At 36.4% G+C, this 14,453-nt stretch overlaps 1 protein-coding gene across 1 annotated transcript; it reads left to right on the top strand.

Moving 5' to 3' along the window:
- Positions 1-2,872: 2,872 nt before the first annotated feature.
- On the top strand, positions 2,873-11,618 carry LOC103608222 (ankyrin repeat domain-containing protein 7-like; the record flags this gene model as incomplete). The annotated part of the gene is made up of 5 exons (XM_008592673.1): positions 2,873-3,117; positions 4,902-5,016; positions 5,172-5,345; positions 10,097-10,203; positions 11,491-11,618. Coding segments are annotated over exons 1-5 (769 nt in total), but the record flags the coding sequence as incomplete, so codon positions are not given.
- Positions 11,619-14,453: the final 2,835 nt, after the last annotated feature.

Below are 14,453 nucleotides of genomic sequence, written 5' to 3'. Positions count from 1 at the left end.
GACTAAGTTAATACACCTGATATTTTAGAGGACCTTACAAAATCCCAGCCATTCATGATGATCCTGTCAAAGGCACTGTAATAATACAGAATCATCAAGAAATGATTAAATTCTGTTCAGTATGGACTAAATGTTTCCATGTTTATTATTTTACAATTTTTAATCAGTGTGTGATAGTTTAACTTTTAGGTCACCATATGCATGTTCAATTACATTAGAATATTTCATTTCTAAACCAGTTCTAAACGAACATCTTGTTAGTGTAAAACTATACATGAATAGAGTTGTAAAGACAGTTTACTATAAATCTTTAAAAGAAAACATAGAAACCTTTCTCATACTTAGAAGTGCAAACTAAATCAAGTTTAATGAACATGTCTTTCTCTACTGGATCATTTCCAGTGACACAACATGCTCTAAAAGCTTCTATTTTAAAACTTAAAAAAGAAACTCTTGATTACCACATTCTTCTTCAGTTATCACTCATTTTTCTACTGCCTTCCAGTAACCATTCTCTAAGGAGTTGTCTACACTCATCCACTATACTCAGGCTTCCATGGTGACCATTTATCAAAACTCCTTCTAAAGTCTCTTGTCCTCTTTTTTTTTTTTTTTTTTCCTTTTTGTCTTTTTTCATGACCGGTAACAGGATCGCAACCCTCGGTGTCGTGCCCGTACCGCGACCGGCAACGGGATTGCAACCCTTGGTATCGCGCCTGCACCGCGCTCAACCAGTGAGCGGACCGGTCTCTATATGGGATCCGAACCCTCGGCGGGAGCGCTGCCATGCTCCCAAGCGCCGCACTCTACCGAGTGCGCCACCGGGCCAGCCCTCTTGTCCTCTTTTTAATCAACTTCTCAGCAGCATTAACAGAGTTGAGTATTCTCTTGCTTTGGCCTACAGACTACACGTTCCTGGCTTATTGCCAAAAAAATAAATGACTGCTAACATTCCTTTGCAGAGAAATGAATAATTTATACATTTTACCTTCTTGCATTCTGGTCTGTTTTACATAAACTGCTGTCACCATTCATTTGTAGTGCACCACCGATGAGCGAATCGGCCTTCTCCAACATTGGTGCAATCACAGATTATTTTGAAGTCCAGTTTTCATTTTCATTTTCATTTTTATTTACTTCCTTTATATACAAGGCAGGGCCATTACTTTAAAAAACCAACAGGGCCATTATTTTAAAAAATCAACAAAAAAAGCCAATGTTTTGTAATAATTCTACTGTTCTAAAGAACGCTTTTTGTAAAATTCCAAATCTTTGCTATATTAACTCAGTTATTTAAAAATGTCATGAAGTACAAACTATATATGGAGAAATGTATAGTCCCTGCTTCAAAAAACAGGCAAATATACAATCATGATATAATGTGATACGTGAGTTAATAAATGAAAAATTATATCTAAGCGCAGGGAAGCCTTTACAGAAGAGGTAAAATATGAAAGGAGTTCACCATGCAAAAAAGTAGGAGAAAGCCATTCTATTTAGACCATGAAATCTGAGCACAGAGATGAGGCACATGGAGTATGTGTGTTTCCTAGAAACTCGAAGGAAAAGTTAAAATACACAGAAGCAAGCGCTGAGAGACGAGTGCTACACTAAACTTGAATGCTGCAGTAACAGGAGCTCACTGCCTACAAGCAACGACTCTAAGACATAGGAGGGATGCATAGATTTGTGCTACCTTTTTGGTTTTGTTTCTAAATATAATTGTCATTTAAATGAAGTTTTTAAAATAGCATTTGAGATACATCACATGAAAGAAGAAATCAGGGAACTATCTTGGGGAGAGAGGAAACTTACTTCCAAAATACCCATCTGTTATGTACAGTTCAAAAATAGCACTATTCTGATTAGTTATGATTTGGTTTGAAAATAAAATGATTTGGTAACTTTTGTATACTTTTAGCCTGGTATCTAATCCTAAGGTAAAAAGCTGGATTTACTAGTAGACAACTGTATATACTTTTTTATGGCGTACACACATGCAGAAGATATCACTATCATATACCTACAAAAATTTACAAAGAGCCTGAAATTTCTCACTGGAGATTAAGATGTTAGGATTTGGGCAAGAGTGGCTAAAAGTAACAACAACAAAATTAACAATTATTTATAAAAACTATGTGTATAGTTTTTATGTATATAGTTCCAATTAAGACTAAGCACCTAAAAAAAGAAAAAGAAAAAAAAAAAAAAAAACAAACCCTCTTCCTGAATGCAATTATTAAACAATTCCTCTTGACCCAAACTTCAAAAATAAGTCTACAGTTCTAGAATATAAAATATTTTGATTTCAAACATAGTTGAGGGAAGGCAACTTTTAAACAGAAAACATCAGGTTAAAGTTGCCTCAAACTTACGAAAGCACTGATGTGTAGCCACAGTAACAAGCAGCCAACCTGAATCAGTTTTTAAAATTAAAAAAAAAATTTTCGTTTTCAAAGTTTCTGAAATGATTTATTTTATTTTAATTTATCGATATACAGTGTAGGTAATTCTCGTGTCCCTTAATCAATTCCTCTTTCCTCCCTTCTTTACCCCCCACTCCTATCAACATTTTAAATCTATTCAATGTCCAGTGAGCGGCCTCACCAACCAGTCCTGGACCCTGCACATGCGCATTGAGGACCCATGGGCATCGGGGTTCTCTGCGCATGCGCAGTAGCGCCCCTTCTGAGGCGCGCATGCGAACTTGTGTTTAATCCCGTTGCTTGGTTACCTTTCTTCCGTTTTTGCTTCCAGTTGGACTGTTGTGGCAGGAGGGTTGGCTCACCTGTGATAGTGATAATAATGGGCTCCAGAGGCAGAGAATAGCCTAGGGCGCAGAGAGGTGTCTCCGAAGCCCATGGCCTCTATAATGAGCAAGCTTTTTAGTGAGAAGGGCGAGTTGCCCTCCGGCTTGTCCACCAGAGCGAGTGACAACAGGGTGGCAGGCACCTGGCGTGAGAGAGAGACAAGCGCCAGCTCTCAGCCTGGGTATCACATCCGAGACAGAGAGCTGCGAAAGATCCACAGAGCTGCCAGCGTGGGTGACGTGGCAGAAGTGGAGAAGATCCTTCGGCGCCAAAAAAGCAGCTTGAATAAGAGAGACAAGAGGAAAAGGTAATAGGGAGCCGGGTAGAGGGGCCCGCGGGGAGGAGGCCGGGCGGATGCGAGAGAAGCCTGCACCTTCCCGGGCTCAGCCTGGTGGAGCCCGAGCTCTCCTGTCACCCAGGATGCTGGGCTTTCTTCTCTTGGTGCCCAGTTATTTCTTTTTTGTATCTGTGATTTCTACAATGAATAAGTGTAAAAGTTCTAGTACAAAATTATTATTAATGAAATAATCCTTGAGTAGGAACATGAATCTTGCACAGATCAATATAGTTTCTCCTTTTCCATTCATTTGTGTGTGTGTGTGTGTGGATTAGCATTTTCTGCCAACTTTTAGCGTTGTCAGAAGGGAATCTTTTTATGGGTGCGTGTAGATTATATTATGTATACATTTTGTTACATAAATGTGTTTTTATTATGTATAGATTTGTCACGTATGCAGACAACTATAGGTTAATCTTTCCATTTTACTTGTATTATGAAAATTAAAAATGGCAAATAATAAATGATTATTACTTTTTCAAAAGTATTGCTTTATTTTATGGAAGTTTTCCATAAAAATGTTGAACTCCCCAACAATATTTATCCATTTATTAATCCATTTATTCATCAACCATAACCTGGATACGTATTATGTGGCAGACATATTCTAAGATCTCTCAGAATCTTTCCATCCCTAAAGATTTCATGTTTATCGGCCCAGTCTGAGCAAGTTGAGATTTAAAATTGAAGTATTAGACAATAGAAGCATTTCTGAAGGAAGGAAATTGTAAAAGATAACCTTAAACTGTCCTTTTGAAAATTTATAGCAGTATTAAATGCTAATATTAATCACTGGAAATATCTGATTTGCATACATTCTATAAGTGTAAATATTGAAGAAGATGAGCTATACCTATTCATTTGAATCTTGAGTTTCCTTTGGCTTAAAATTTCATGAAAGTAAAAGTAAGAATTACTTTGTTTTCAATTTTTTTGTTGTTACTTCAGCCCACTTTCCCCATATTACTTTCAAGAACTAAAATTTATTTAAAAACCAGCCATATTACTAGAACTGCCATAGACCTTTGTATATACCATATTTTACTTGATGTAATGTTTCACCATGGATTGTGTGATGCCCAATTATTTCATATATTAATAAGAATTTTAAAAATGCTGCCGGTTATAGTTCTAAAACATTAAGAATTATAAGTGGCCATCCAATATCAGAGATGTTAAAGTGTGAGAAAATGAGTATCTTAGGATTATTGAAATACGGTGTTACCTCTAATCCTTAAAACATATCTTCAGAGTCGGTGTAACTGTATAATTTTACTTCATTGAAGTGTTGTCTTTGTGGTAATAATTATAGTAATAATTATAACATCTAACAGTCACTGAGCTGTTATTTGTGCTGGGAGCTGTTCTAAATACTTTGCCAAGATTCTCATTAAAACATCGCAGTGGGGTCCTGTGAGTTAACCACTATTTTTCATCTCCATTTTCTTGATGAGGAAATTGAGGCTCAGAAAATCTGAGTGATAGCTAGTAAGTGACAGAGTTTAAAGTAGGATTCAAACCCAGATTGAGCTGAATGCAAAGGCCATGATCTTTTTACTAAAATAGACTGCCCTTTTCATTAATGTAGTGAGTAACAAGTGCTAATAAATATTGTGCTTTCTTTAGAAGGAAATTAAGTATTTGTTTTGAAGACAGAGGAATAATATGCTATTTAATGTTTCCAGTTACCTGAATAATTGCATATTTTCAAAGAGTACACTATAATTTCCTAAAATGTCCTCTCACTTTCATAGGACCCCATTACATTTGGCCTGTGCCAGTGGTCATCATGAAGTGGTAACTCTCCTAGTAGAGAGCAGATGCCATCTTGACCTGTATGACAGCGAAAACAGGACAGCTCTGATGAAGGTACATAATAGCTATTTCTACATGACATGGCTGTGATGTAAATAGTTAGAATAAAACTGAATTTCTGTCGTTTAAATATTAATTGGTAAAACCCACAGAATGTTTATTTTGAATTCCTCGAATTTATCATCTATTTCTTGGTGTAATACTGACAGGCTGTACAATGCGAGAAAGAGGAATGTGTAGATATCCTGCTAGAGCATGGTGCCGATCCAGACCTCACGGACTCCCACGGCAACACTGCTCTCCACCATGCTGTCTGCGGTCACAGAGTATCAATTGCAGCAAAACTGCTCTTACATCATGCAAATATGGAAGCAAGAAATAAGGTACAAGATCAACCAGCTCTATTTTCAAAATATTTGAAATTCATTTGCATTCACATTGACATGTGTGGGGTCAGTTTTCTATCTTTGAAAGATCAAGCAGTTGTCTAGGATTTTACTTTAAATATTGATGCTTTTGGACCTGTCCGGTGGCGCACTCGGTAGAGGGCAGCGCTCCCGCCTAGGGTTCGGATCCCATATAAAGACCGGTCCGCTCACTGGTTGAGCGCGGTGCGGGCGTGACACCGAGGGTTGCGATCCCGTTGCCGGTCACAAAAAAAGACAAAAAGGAAAAAAAAATATTGATGCTTTTAATGAAGCATGAGAGGGTACAGCTTTCTTTTATGCATTTGTGGCACATACTTATGAAAACACTGATTTTGTTAAAGGCAAACCTTTTTTATTTCCAAATAATTTTTTCCACCCAAGTTGTTTTTCTAATTAGAGTAAAACAACACAGGAAAGCAAAACTTGCTTTGGAAATAGGCTTTATCCTAAAATTCAAACAAAACAAAAGCATTTTACAATAAATAAAAATCTTGTTGGTGCTGACGATTTCTTATTTTCTAAAAAAGTGACTTATCTCTTTATAAAAAAGTGGCAAGAAATAAGAGGGAAAAATATAAAGGAGAAAAAAGAGAGCAATCAGAAATATGCAGGCCAATTTGTAAATTAGGTTGTTGAGGGAAAATACCAAGAAGTTCTTTTTGTTTTCATTTTTCGGGGGGAGGTTTGTTTCCAGGTTATATGCTTTGACAAGGTGTTCTTCAATTTGGGGGATATTAATGCTGAGTTTGGGAAAGAAAGTTAGTGAGTCATTGACTTGCCTAGAGATCAATTTTTGGAGGACTCTGAGGAAACCATATTGGCAGTGACTGGGTGGTGATTAAGTGAGAAAGGAGGGAAGAACAAAGAATTAACTGATGCGTTATCCTATTCTGGCAGAAACAGTTGCTAAGATAAGAGTCTAAACTCTGCTCTCAAATCTAGAATGTCTTGATGGAAAGATGGAAGATAGGGATCTTAAAAATAACAAAATCACCCTGTGTCTTGAGTTTACTAGTCCCTATTGTATCCCTACCCAGGAAAATGTAGTGGAGTTTCCAGTAACTGATTCTGTATTTTGCTCTTTCCTCTTTTTGGCCAGATCCCCAGATAATAAATAGAATTGGCCATGTGGGTGAGAGATGAGACTGAAGTGATGGTCTACTGCACTGGTTCTCAGCTAGAATGAGAACTGCACTGCAATGACATAGAGAAATTTAAGATAATTTACAAGTCTAGGCCCTCCTGTGAAGATTTTGATTTAGTAAATTTAATAAGACCAGGATACGTATATTTAAAAATATTTCCCCCAAATTCTGGTACAACTCTTGGTTAAGAACCACTGAATAAGTAAGCATAATATATGAATTCCCAGATTTCAAAAACTTAAGAAATCTGTAGAAGAGTTGGCGTTTGATGGGTGATGTTTCCTTCAACTCCGTTCTAACAATATCCACCTGTTTTCTGTCATTCTCTACCTCTGTGGTTAGGAAGTTAAAAGGAATGTTAATGGCAATATCTGTTGGCTTACAGAAAAATACCTTTTCCTTTCCAGCTAGCAGTCCTTCACTGCCATTCACAAGGTCTTTAGAAAATTGCTTATGGGGCTGGCCTGGTGGCGCACTGCTACAGTGCGCCACTTGGGAGCGCAATGGCACTCCTGCCGAGGGTTCGGATCCCACATACAGACCGGATCCCGCTCACTGGCTGAGCGAGGTGCGGGCGCAACGCCGAGGGTTGCGATTCCGTTGCCGGTCCTGGTCCGGTACGGGCGCGACACTGAGGGTTGCGATCCGTTGCCGGACACAAAAAAAGACAAAAAAAAGGAAAAAAAAAAAAAAAAAAAGAAAATTGCTTATGAATAGTCTTTTAGTAAGTAGAGGCTGATCCTTTAAGGATTTCGTTTTTCTTTTTTATCATTCAGGTCATCAGGTCAACAACTGTTTATTAACAGCAGAGTTTCCATGATTAGAATAGTGGCAAATCATGAACTTTTTTTTTTTAAACTATAGTGTAGACTATCTCAATATGTCTGTGGAGTTCATAGAGCCCAGGTATAATCAGGACGACAGTTTTAAACACTAAAACCATGAAGTTAGTAAGAAGACAGATGGGAATTCCTTTAATAATTTAGTTTCAGCAGTTATATTAACCAATTATCCATTTGCTTAACAATCTGGGAGAATTAAATCCAAATAGATTGTCGGTGTATAAGTGTTGGAAACATTCTGGAAGTGAGTATTATGTCTTAACAGCAACTGTTATTATATATTAAGACCTGATCTTTTGGTAAAGCATGATACTTAAGAAAGGAAAGATTTTTACATGCAAATACTTGCTTTATATGCAACCATTTGGGAACACTCAGAACAAATACAAAAACTCAAGGGCTATGGAATAAATGAGAACCATAGATATGTTTAGTTTGCCTCTATAAATTGAGACAACATTTAGAATTTAGGAGTCTCATGCAGAAATCTGGATTTCTGCCTTCTCTTAAAGAATCAAATCTGGCCTACAGAGCCCGTATTACTGTGTGGTATGCTGTGCAGAGGCTGCCCCCTGTACACGAGGCATATGTTTGCTACTGTCCCCACCTAGGTACTTCATTTACTCAAGTCACCTACTTTGCCTCTGTAAGTATTTTAGTTTACAGCCCCTGTTTCATAGTATATTTTGATAAAGATTTCAAGGTTTTCAAGACAAAGCTTATTAACTTATAATAATATACTCTATATTTTATATTAGCCTCTTAGAAATGGCATTGAACTTTATAATTTAGAAAATAGTGTTTTTAAAACTTTTTCCTTACATATGCTATAAATAATCATATTTCACTAGAATGTCTTTAAGCCTTATTAAGTTAATCCTGTGTATCAGTTTGTTTCTGTTGCTTATAACAAGATACTTGAAACTGAGTAATTATAAAGAAATAGAATTTTTTGCTTACAGTTTCAGAGGCTAGGAAGTTTACAGTCCAGGGAGCTCATCTGGTGAGAGAGTCTTGGTGGTGGTGGCTCTACAGCAATGCCAGGTATCATCTGGCAAATGGCTGAGCGAGGGAGAGCTAAGCTTCTTACATTACTCCATGAATGGATCAGTCCATTCACAAGGTTACAGTACTCACAATCTAATCACCTCTTTAAGGTTCCCTACCTTTCAATTACCATAAGACTTTCCACCCTTTTAACACTGTCATAGTGGGGATTAAGTTTCTAATACATGAAACTTTGGGGGACACATTCAACCCTTATCATCCTGGTCGTAGTTGGATAGGTTATGCATATTCCAGACAGTATTATATCATTCTCTTTAGCATTGTCCCTTAAAAATGCAAGTGATTTAGTGGCCTTCATTATGCTAAAAATAATCCATCTGTATTAGTATTAGAAGTCTTTATTGATAATTCTTGTATTTTTATTTCTGATTTATATTTTGCCTAAGGTAAATCATTTTAAGTAGTAGTTTGAATGGAAACCTGAATAAAAATGGATTTAAAAAGTAGTATGCAGGGCTGGCCCAGTGGCGCACTGGAGAGTGCGCCGCTTGGGAGCGTGGCGGCGCTCCCACTGAGGGTTCGGATCCCATGTGGAGACCAGTTCCCGCTCACTGGCTGAGCGCGGTGCGGGCGCAACACCGAGGGTTGCGATCCCGTTGCCGGTCCCCGGTACGGGCACGACACCGAGGGTTGCGATCCCGTTACTGGTCAGTAAAAAAGACAAAAAGGGAAAAAAAAGTAGTATGCATTAGGTCCCAAGATTATGATTGTAATTGAAAATAAAATTCTGTACTTAGCTTTCTAGCAACTAAGGTAAAAACCTATCACCTTATTATATGAGAAAATCCAGGGACTGTTTAGTCATAAGCAATTAAAGTTCATTTGAAGCCTATGTTTTAAAATTCAGAGGCCATTTCCTTAGTGAGCCATTTGGAGCAGGAGTGCCTGACACTGGCATCTGGGATCTTGACACCTTTGATAGGAGAGAATGGAGTGAGTCTGTGTAACCTGGAAGGAACCTTCCCCTTATTGGAAAACTCTCAAAACTATGTCACTGAAACTCTAATTCCTCAAATGTTACTGGTCCCTCAATAAAGGTATTGTCAACTAGGGGTTAAGCCAATTAAAGAGATTCCTTTAATACTAGACATAGAATGCACAATTTATAATACTTCTCAAATGCCGGTGAACATTCTGTTTGGACACAGTACTTATGGTAAAGTAAATACTGTTTGGAATATAGTATAAGAAACACTGGTCTAGAGATGCTAGATGATTTAGGTGATTGATTCAATAAAAATACTTAAATCATTTACTACTGTGTCTTAGGGTTTGTGCCACAGAGATAAATGATACAGCCCCTGCCCTCAAGAAGCTCTTGGTCTAGATAGGAAACAATAACACAACTACAGTATACCATGGTGAAAGCTGTGGTAGAAGGAAAGATTGTTGGACCCAGTCAATGTTTGATGTGAGCGTTGGAGATGACCACACACCACACCAGTTAGTGTGGTCAGGCAGAGAGATGGGGGGCATGTGTCAAAGGTAAGGAGCAGAACATGTGAAAGTACGGAAGAGTGAGAAGGAAGGACAGCTTGTTATTTACTTTCTATATTATATGTTTAAGTTCACAGTACCTTTTAGGAGGTTTTCAATTTAGTTGAGAAATATGTAATTTTGCAAATTGTAAATTATTTTTGCGGTTTTACAGGAAGGGCTCACACCACTTTTACTTGCTATAAAAGAAAACAAACAGCCAATGGTGGAATTTTTAGTACAGAAAGGAGCAAATACACATGCGTTTGATAAGATGAAAAGGTACATTCTTTTCTCCTCAACTTTAATGTTGTTCTTATTAAATTAAGAAGAAGATCACCATATAATTATTGGGATATAGTGAAAAATATCAACACAAATCATCAGTATGGTAGGAAAGCAATTATTCAGAGGGGGCAGCAAGAAGAACAGTACGTAGTAGGATTCATATTCCCTTGTAATATTGACCGATGTTTGTTATTGTAATCTCATTTTTTGGCCTTAAGTGCTTTCATATTAGTTTTACTAGCCTTAACAAGTGTGGACTTTTCAAATAAGTTGATGACTCACTATTGAACTTCTTAACCATTTTATAGTGTTTTTAAAAAACTGATTCTTATATACTTTCCCTTCAAAATGCTTATTAAACATAAATGGGAGCCAAAAATCAATTTTCTTTTGCGTGACTCTGGTTCAAATTGCTTTCTTTGAAGAATATTGATGCTAAATTATCCTTAAGTTGCTATTAATTGCTACTATCAGATATTGTAGGTTCATTGGGATTTTTTTTCCTCCTCTTTTTCATTTCTAGTGTATTTTAATGTTTTTATTTTTAATTGATATGGCAGAGGGAAGAAAGACAGCTTTAATTGGATAAACTTTTTCTTTAGTGAAGACAAGTCATAGATAGGTGATAAAGAGAAGAGAGATAGGCTTTAGATTCACATAAGACTGGGTTTAATTCCTAGCTTTTCCACTTGCTAGGGTGTGACCTTGGGAACACTACTTACCACCAAGTATGTTTCCCAATATGAAAAAGAGACTATATACTTCAAGGGTGGTTATGTGTCAGTAAAATTATATTATTGCATTTAATTCAGTGCCTAGCACATGCTTATCAATATCACTAACTGAAACTACTATGACTACTATTATTACCATTATTATTGATATTATTGTGTTAAGCTTTTATGTAGCTTTTACTTATCTGACCCCTAAGTGACTTTGGATTACAATATATTATATCAGACTAGGGAAGAAATGGAGAATTCTTTACTTAGTTCCGATGAGCTACCTCAGTATAATTTGTTGTCCATCAAAGGACTTAAATTAGCACCTTTTACTGTGTAATACCCCAGTGGGACAAAGAGGCTTCCTTTTTGTCCCTTCCATTTAGCCTTGGAGGTGATTTACAGATTAGTACCCAACATGTTTATGTCTGTTAATACCTGGAAATGGTCAAGTCTACACAGACTAGCATGACATTCAATTGGTAATGTATGTCAAATTAGCTGTTTAAATAACTTTATTAAAGTTCGTATGAGTGAAGTTATCTCTCCATTGTTTTAGAAATGCCCTCATGCTTGCTGTAAATTATGAATCAACTAATATAGTGAGGCTTCTTGAGCAAGGTACTGATGCCTTTTCTGAAGATATCGTTGGAAGGACTGCAGAAACATATGCTCTTGCTAGTGGTTGTAATATGTATTTGCATTAAAATGCTAGTTAATACTAAATTGAGGTTAAAGTAATTATAACTATTGCATCTTATATGTCAGATGAGATGCCATAGTTTAGTTCAGCTAATTTGGAAATGGCAATGACTTAGTCTACTTCAGAAGCCAAGCAAAAGGCTGGACTTTGAGTTGATTTTGGTATATCGTGAGATGTACAGGTCTAGTTTCATTATCCTACATATGCATATCCGATTTTCTCATCACCATTTGCTGAAGAGGCAGTCTCTTCCCCAGTGTGTAGACTTGATGCCTTTGTCAAAGATCAGTCGGCTGTAGGTGTATGGGTTGATTTCTGGGTTCTCTATTCTATTCCATTGATCCATGTGTCTGTTTTTATGCCAGTACCATGCTGTTTTGATTATTATAGCTTTGTAGTATAGTTTAAAGCCAGGTAGTGTTATGCCTCCAGCTTTATATTTTTTGCTCGGTATTGCCTTGGCTATTTGTGGTCTTTTGTTATTCTGTATAAGTGTCTGGATAGTTTTTTCCATTTCTGAGAAAAATGTCATTGGAATTTTGATGGGGATTGCCTTGAATCTGTAGATCACTTTGGGTAATATGGACATGTTCACAATGTTGATTCTTCCAATCCAAGAGAATGGGATATCTTTCAATCTTCTTGTGTCCTCTTTAATTTCTCTCAACAGTGGTTTGTAGTTCTCTTTGTAGAGATTTTTCACATCCTTGGCTAACTTAATTCCCAAGTATTTTATTTTTTTGGTGGCTATGTAAATAGCTTTCTTGATTTCTTTTTCTGCATGTTCACTGTTGGAGTATAGAAATGCTAGTGATTTTTGTATGTTGAATTCGTATCATGCAATGTTGGAGAACAGAGTTACTTGTCATATATGCTACCAGATATGTATCCCAAGGCAGCTTTGAATCCTGTGTAGTACCTTTTCTTAGGTTGTGGAAGGTCCCATATTGTGCTTCCTTAGGGTAGTGGGTATCAACTTATGGTTGGCCCCACAAGTGATCTGTTTCTTGTAATAATGAAAACCTCTCAAGCTACATGCATCTCCACCTCACACTTTCAAAATATTTTCAAACTCTGCCTCACAAGAAAGGCATTCAGGAGACTTCTCTGAATTTAAAGTTGGTCGATTGGATTTGAGACAGTTAGGCCCCATCCATGACTCTTCAGTATCGATGTGTGAAAGTAGGATTTTGTGCTTGCATCATGTCGGCAGCACATATAGTAAAGTTTAATGATACAGAGAAGATTAGCCTGGCCCCTCTGCAAGAATGACATATGAACTTGTGATGCTTTCCATATTTGTGCAGTCCCTGAAAGATTATTTGACTATTTTCTGACTAGTTCCAAGGAAACAGTGTGTGAGTCAAAGCAAAATGGCTGGCACCCAATGTTGATTAGCTCACTAATCAGGGACAATTACATTAGTGAATTTAATGAGACAATATATTTACCAATAAATTTAACTACAAAATATAAAATAGCTGAGTTGCCCCTAAGTAGGGGCCACAAAGTGTAGGATGGCTAGTACCTAAAATTACGACTTAATAACATTTTCTGAAAACTGCAACATTTGAGCATTAGAACTTATGAAAAAACACACATTGGGTTTTCCTTGAGATTCCAAAATAGTTTCAGCAATAAAGTTCAAGAACAAATCATTTCATTGCTTCACTATTTCTCTGAGGATTTTTTAATATTATCTTATTAAATCTTTAGAACAACTGAGTGAATAAGGCAGTAAAATTTTTATTTTTCAGAAGATGCTTTGAGCTTAAGAGAAGCAACTTGTCCAAGAACAGGTAGCTGTTGGTTACAGAACTAGGACTTCTTCTGAGTTCGGACATTTTCCATTGTGTCAAGCTAAATCTAGTTAATTTACTGAGCTATACTGCCCTCAATTCATGACTACTTCACCTTACTATTCTTTTTTAATTATAAGCTCAATAAAAAGTTTGTAGAGCATACAAGTTCACAGTGTATGGCATAATTAAAGTTCTTATATTAGCTCTGATATTGTCTGAAATACTCTTCTGTATTTATTTTGTGTTTTTTCTATCAATATTAAAACAGTACTTTTCTTTATCATGTCTTTTCATACATAGCAATTCTCAGCTAATTTCTAAATATGCAGAAGAGCAGAGACTTACAGATTCTTCTCCAAATAGAAATCCAGGTAAGATTTCTGATAGTGAATTACTCTTGGTGGTTGTACCATAGGTTAAAAAAGTATGAGGAAGGAAGCGATCACAGAAGAGCGGTTAAAAAAACTGATGTATAAATTGCATGTATATTTTTTCTTAATCTAAGTTTAGAATTGTTTAAGAAGTTAATTGTAAGTAATTTACAGTCTGAAACAGTGTTGTCTGAAAAAACTTATTTATTTAATTATGGCCCCTAAAATCTTATATGATATTGTATAAGTAAGAAAAAGATTTTAAAATTAGTATCTTATGTTTTCTCTGTAATCACATTGTAACAAACTGTACTTGTTATAAAAATGGATCTTCTACTTAATTTTTACAGTAAATGGATTGCATGTACTAAAGGAATATTAATTATTACATGGTGATTTGAGTCACCAAAAAAAGTAACTATCTTTAAAACTGGGAACTAAACAATACCTTTCTGGTGCCATAAACAAATGGCAATAAGAACTGCAAAACTGAGCCAGTGTGCACCAATGCCAATAGGAGATTGTTTTTTAAAGATAGCTACTGAGTACAGAAGTCAGAAAAACAATTCCTCATTGAGAAGCATGGGTCATGTTACATATTCTTATATCAGCAAGGTCTTGCTATTTTCAACTTCATTCCTCATAG

The sequence above is a fragment of the Galeopterus variegatus genome, unplaced genomic scaffold (assembly GCF_000696425.1).
Source record: "Galeopterus variegatus unplaced genomic scaffold, G_variegatus-3.0.2 Scaffold8164, whole genome shotgun sequence".
Lineage (NCBI taxonomy): Eukaryota > Metazoa > Chordata > Mammalia > Dermoptera > Cynocephalidae > Galeopterus > Galeopterus variegatus.
Note: the sequence above shows the minus strand (reverse complement) of the source record. Positions and strands in the feature narration are given on the sequence as shown.